General features: G+C 49.3%; 2 protein-coding genes across 2 annotated transcripts; one reads left to right on the top strand and one right to left on the bottom strand.

The window, feature by feature from the left end:
- Nucleotides 1–1,889: 1,889 nt before the first annotated feature.
- On the bottom strand, nucleotides 1,890–2,453 carry M437DRAFT_70760 (uncharacterized protein; the record flags this gene model as incomplete). The annotated part of the gene is made up of 2 exons (XM_041025566.1): nucleotides 1,890–2,042; nucleotides 2,115–2,453. The coding sequence occupies 2 exons, from the start codon at nucleotides 2,451–2,453 to the stop codon at nucleotides 1,890–1,892; spliced, it is 492 nt and encodes a 163-aa protein (XP_040874515.1).
- A 615-nt stretch (nucleotides 2,454–3,068) lies between these two features.
- M437DRAFT_70759 (uncharacterized protein) lies at nucleotides 3,069–3,485 on the top strand (the record flags this gene model as incomplete). The annotated part of the gene is made up of 1 exon (XM_041025565.1): nucleotides 3,069–3,485. One exon carries the CDS (start codon nucleotides 3,069–3,071, stop codon nucleotides 3,483–3,485), a length of 417 nt encoding a protein of 138 aa, XP_040874514.1.
- Nucleotides 3,486–6,057: the final 2,572 nt, after the last annotated feature.

Raw genomic sequence — 6,057 nt, 5'->3', positions numbered from 1 at the left:
TGATCAAACCGTTCTTTAGTCTGTCTGACTTCGAGTTCGAGTCGCTCTTTAGTTTCTTTGGACTCTTTGACTTCGAGCTCGAGGCGCTCTTTGAGTCTTTTTTGTCGCTCCCGATATTTAGCCTGGGCCGCGCGGTTCCTCTCCTTCCTTTCGATATTGCTTACCATCGCGCCCCGGATGAATGAGTATGATTGATTTGAACCTCACAAGTCTGCGCAACAAAGCTGATGACGGGTCCAGACAAGGTTTGAACATCCAAGCTTATGTATCTTTGGAGCCTCTCACCATCGCCATGCTCACCTCTAAGCAACATGACACATCTGCTCAGTTTCCGTGCCTGTGTGAGGGATAAAAATAGCAATCTTTGCCTCGAATTAGGCCATGTTTCAGGATCGAAGTATATTTATAGACTGCTTGTGAGGAGAGAGCACATCTCAGAGCCATCACACACTTCAACTAGCAAAGCGCTGAGTCTGGTGACACAGGATGGCCAACGGCTAGTCACGGTGGGTCTTGGTTGACGGTCTGGCATCTCTCCAAGCTACGAGATGCGCGGTAGACAATGAGTTTGGCATAGTTTCTGTGATGATGATATCAACGTACGTGTTTGATCTGCATAGCAGTTCATCTAACTGACAAGAGCGTTCGGCTAGTCTTCCAACGCTCTGAGCCTGGATTGCAACTTGCCTGCGCCAGAATGTCATGTCTTCCACGGATCCGCCTTCGGCAAGTGAAATGTTGGCTGTGACAGATGAGATAATCCCCCGGTAGAGATTCATATTACACAGGATTCAATGGTTTAACACTTGCGTAAGAGATGAGATGTTGTGCAGAAACAGTTTCAAAACATTGCTTCTACGTCGACGAACGAATCGCAACTACAAAGCAGCTCCTGAATTCCAAAAGGACGTGTCGAATGATTTAGTTGGAGATTCAGATGGAAAAGTTCAGTGCGCGATGTTCGCGCATGCAGGACTGATCACGAGGGCAGCATGAACGTAAGTAGACATACATTCTTCTCTTGTGATGGAACTAATGACGGCCACCTTCTCTTCTCGAACTAGTACTAAAGCTCATCCCTAGCTAGCGCGGAGGTCCTCGCTCGATGAGAGGTGGCATATGGTGACTACGTGAACTTGACTGCTAACCCATCACGATACGACGACCAATGGCCTTGGGTGGACCCAGTGGATTGGCATCTCGTTCAGACCTCCTTTGCGACGGTGAGATCCCCCAGCCACCTGATATCCAGCCCTCTGATGTCCAGTCAAACTCATGGTTGGACACCATGAGCCTCTACACATTTTTCCTGACATAGTCACGGAAGAGACCGGATGTAGCTATGACCAGATCAAGCGCAGATGCCGGACTCAGCGAGAGCGATTCGGTCGGATTAGATATCCCACGGTATGTGTCTGGGTGAGGGTGACTTCCTTTGTCTCCGTGGTGGTTTGGAGCAGCGTAAGGTGAGAGCTCAGGATACGCAGTTTCTAGGAAGCCAGGACTGAAAGAATGATGACGCTTGGTGATCAACAGGTCTCTTGCTGGCTTCGGAGATACCATGGTGGCCGAGCTATGCATGGCAACGAAGATGTATACCAGACCTTAGTAAGTATTTACGAGCCAGAACTGGGGTGAGTGAAGAGGAACTCCTCTGGCAAAACGCCGGTCTTGACCACCATTATATCGCGCACTTGCTTCCTTCATACTGGATGCAGCATTGTTACCGGATCCTCTGAGGGATCGGGGCGTCATGATGTTGTCCGATGTGCCGGATCCTTTACAGCCAATCACACGTCGACCAATTCCTGTCATTCCATGTAATAAACAAGCATTATTTTCGCTGTCAGTACGAAATTTTACGACTCAACGCGATGACGACCTATACGCTACAAGCTTCGCACTTGGTCCAGAAGAGACACGATGAGATTGGAGAACCCATTGTAGAATGATATCAGACTGTCACTTTTGCTTCGCAGCTCCAGTGAGTTGTAAAACCGGTTCATTATAGATACGTTTGGAAAATGCTCGACTTGCGTGTACTGGTGCAAGTTTCAGCAAGTCGGAAACATCGTTCCCTAGCACTAATGTCTCGCTCAAGGAATGAAACTGACTCTCCTCACGTAGCTTTTGGCGTTCTCAATTCTTTGTTTGAAGTGAAGTGTTCGCCGAGTGAGCCTTCCAGTCGGAATCAACACTGTTTTCGATGGATGCATCAGCGGCGTCGAGTTGTAGAAGCCGGAGAATCGATTCCGAAAGAGCCAAGTGGGCAGTTCATTAGCTTTCTGCGGAGCACTACTCACAAGTAAACGGTGAGATGCGCCTGGGCCTGTAGGATATCTGGTCAGAACTTGACATCTCAATTCTGCAACTTTGAAGTCTCCAAACGCAAGTGGGCATTTCTGCCTGTTTGGTACCCTCAAAGCGGCATCCGGCTTTCGGCAAGTCTGCATGGCGTCACGCGGAATCTCGCACGGACACTTCAGCAACACGTGTGCGAATTCATGGCATAGCCCTGACAGGTAGTTTTCACTGTCAGTCCATTGTGGAAGCCAAGGGTAGTGGATGAGGGTCTTTGTGGAGAAGCGGCCGGCGAGCGCAACGATTACGAGTTGGCGGCACGCACGCGCGCGAAAGTGACGCTGTGCCGTCTCGTGGATCACCGAGTCTGCGGCGGGGGATGGACCCTTGTGATTTTCGGCGCACAAACAATCGCAATCCCGATTACACGTGTGGGCCAACGCCAGGCGATGGTAATTAATAACACCAGACTTCGTCCTGCAATGATCATACCACCCATCGGTAGTGTCGGAAATTAGAAGGTTATGGTCCGCCAGAGGCTTTGTCCCTCGGCTGTATCGAGACGTGCTTTGCGCAATGGCCCCGTCTGTATCGATCTCTGTTATTCTGCGACTTCGAAGAGTGGGATCGTGATACTCTTACAGACACCCTTATCATTTCCCTGCACACATGTCCGTGCTCTTCTTGATTCTGAATTCGCATATCTACATCGCAAGATCAGCTCCTGTTTCGGCACAGCATGCCTGCCCTCAAGCCTAACTGACAGCATGAGCGAAAACCTGAGCTTTCAAGTTGTCGCTGTGTCGATAAAGCGGGCGCCAATTTCCACAGGCACGACGACTGGGGAGCAACAAACATCGATGCAGCTTCCTAGTATTCAGCCTACTAGATCTCTCATCACTCCGACATCGACAAATACTTTCTTGGCTAATGAGCCAAACAACAACCAGTCGACTTCTCGGTATGGGGAACAAAATCCCAACGAGACTCTCGGAGACATTCTCAGAAGGCTACGGCAAGAGCATCCCAATCAACGATCAGCTGGCGGCAACTCTGGTGCAAAGCCGAGACCACGGTCGAGTACCGTGGTCGTCAACAAACCGAAAAACAACCAGAGCGGTGTACGGAAAGGCCATGCTCCACGAAAGGGCCATGCTCTACGGAAAGGCCATGTTCAATCATAAGGACTTTTCATGTTTTGGCTCACACTGATATCCTACGGCCCAAAAGATCCTTAAAGTAAGTCATCCCCAGTCCGCCGGCTGCTGCTCGTCGACTGACTAGTAAGGCACCTTCTACAGGATGATTTGCTTGAGTCAAGGTGAGAGTCGAAAAAGGCAAGATCTTGATTCAAATTGCGTGGAAACAGGCCCAGCCTCGAATTCTGTAGTGGGGGCAGTGTGTCACACATACGTCGAGAAACGAGTCGACTAGTTTTTGTCACTAATTCAACGGACGATCAACTCGAGTCTGTTGAAATTGTTCTCGTAGTCCTTTCTTGAGAACATGAGGATAGGTTTCACCACAGAGTCACGAACATATTCCTTGAAGTCTATGAAAGGAGCTCTCCATGACACATGGCGTCGGCCGGGTATCGTCTTTTTTGTGTGCCACGTTATTGTTCCTCGTATTTGCTGTCAACTTCGGACAACCTAGTGAAATGGTTTCACAAGTGTCTGGAGATACACATCTGTTGCATGGGGAAGCTCTGATCCGCGATCTCTGGTCATCGAGATCCTCACAATCCAGCTTTCTCACCATTGGTGGGGCAGGCGCATCCCAGTGGCCGCAAAGTGTGTGTCCTGCATACGCATATGTCACAAAGAGATCACGAGGTAGAATCTGTATGGTTGTGGTCGAAGATATCCAGATATCCCGCCGATTGGGTTACAGCAGGGCGTACCACGACTGGGAAGATGAAACGAATGCCCCTTGGTTTGAATCTGCATTGATGGTGGCACTCGACATGTCCGACCTTCCAGATCACATGCATGAGGGTCGTCTTCTGTCTCGTGCTTTTGTTTGCCAGAATCAGCTTATGGAGGACAGTCTTGGACAGACGGTAACATGCTCTACCGGAGTATAGAATGAACCTGCTCTCGTCACCTGAGACATATCAAACGCATAGGCTCCCTGGGTGGTGGGATTGGCACCAGACAAGACAACTTTATCGGTGCCCTAAAGCGACAATGATCTGGTCTTTGCTATTTCAAATGTCTTGCCATGGAAGAGAGTAAAAAGCCAGAAAAACTCCGAATTTTCGACTGAGAAGACGACTGCATTCGAACAGAACCTGGAGCGGATTCGACTGAGTGGAGGCCGTCATATTACCTACATTTCCAGGACTCGGTTACTCAGCTGGAAGGTAACTACGCCTAGCATGTACACACATACAACAACAAGCACATAGTAGTCGTTCATATGGAGATACAGAAAGTCATGATATCAGCAACAGTGATGCAGGAGCACCTGCCGGCAAGATTACCTCTAGTTGTACCATTCGTAGGACGGGAGGCGAACGGCCGAAACAAGGTGGTAACAGTCGATGGCAGACTGATTGTGGATGACCCACCAGCTTGCCCATCAAGCTACCTTCCGTCCAACAGGGAGCTGTCATTGACGGAGCAAATGACAAAGTGATTGTGGTGATACCCACGAGACGGTTCCTTGCGAAGTATTCTTGGATTGATGGTTCACGTGCGTCCTGCTTCTCGAAGCAGATAATCAAGAATAGCGAAGAATACCCGCACTTTCTTCTTGATCATCTCAAGACAACCCCGTAATTTATCGAACTTACAATCAGCCACATGTCCGAAGGCAATCCCTGTTGGGTCGATACTGATGGAAACTCTCCGCAATATAATCAGACAAAACAGGTGTAAAGCTGATAGATTCTCAAGTGAAGGATGGCTGTCGATTCCGTATCAGTTTCGCTGTCATCCAGGGTGCCTCGCAAGCTGGTTTGATTACCAGGCGTTCTCAGACGACGTATCATTCTCATTTCTTCGGGACAGTGGGAATATGGAGAGAGAGAATTTCTGCGGCAGGTGTGCATTTGTGAGTAGCCACCAAGGCCATGCTAGCGCAGTCAGAGGGATTTGCTCCGACTCCAAGCTGTACATAGGAGTTCTAGTTGTCCTACATCTCCTCGCACTTTCCTTCTTGTCAGGCAATCAGAATCTGAGACAACTCGCACAACATGTTGCTAACTATGGTGGCCTCATTATCCTGTCTGGTCTTGAACTATGGACGGGCGAATCGTAAGTGCACGTTCGATCCTCCAGCTTGAGTCCATAGTGACTAATTGTCCTCTAAGTTTGGTCTCCTGTGCCGGTTATTTTAGCTTCTATAGTCGTCCTGAGAGCATCCATGGCAATCACGACTCTGTACAATAGGTACTTTCTGGATGAGAGTGCTACACATCCTCCAATCCCTCTGCTAGTACTTCCACTGTGTATCATCTGGGTCACAGCATGCGACTGGACCTTTCTGACCGTACCGTTCTACACACTCTGGCTTTCTGACGACATCCTTTCGTGGAGACGACTCAGATATCACCCAGGACCTTGGTTCGCTGGTATATCATCTCTGCCAACGCTGTGGCATATACGTAAGGGAGATTTCTACGACTGGCAGCAGCGCTCGCACAAAAAATATGGGGTTATAGCCCGTGAGTCATGGCTCATCGTCTCTGGCCGCCTTCTCTTACATGGTGGGCACAGGCATCGGTCCCAATCGACTAACGACATCCGACGG

This window comes from Aureobasidium melanogenum (genome assembly GCF_000721775.1).
Source record: "Aureobasidium melanogenum CBS 110374 unplaced genomic scaffold scaffold_90, whole genome shotgun sequence".
NCBI classification, from domain to species: domain Eukaryota; kingdom Fungi; phylum Ascomycota; class Dothideomycetes; order Dothideales; family Saccotheciaceae; genus Aureobasidium; species Aureobasidium melanogenum.
This window is presented reverse-complemented; position numbering and strand designations above follow the sequence as displayed.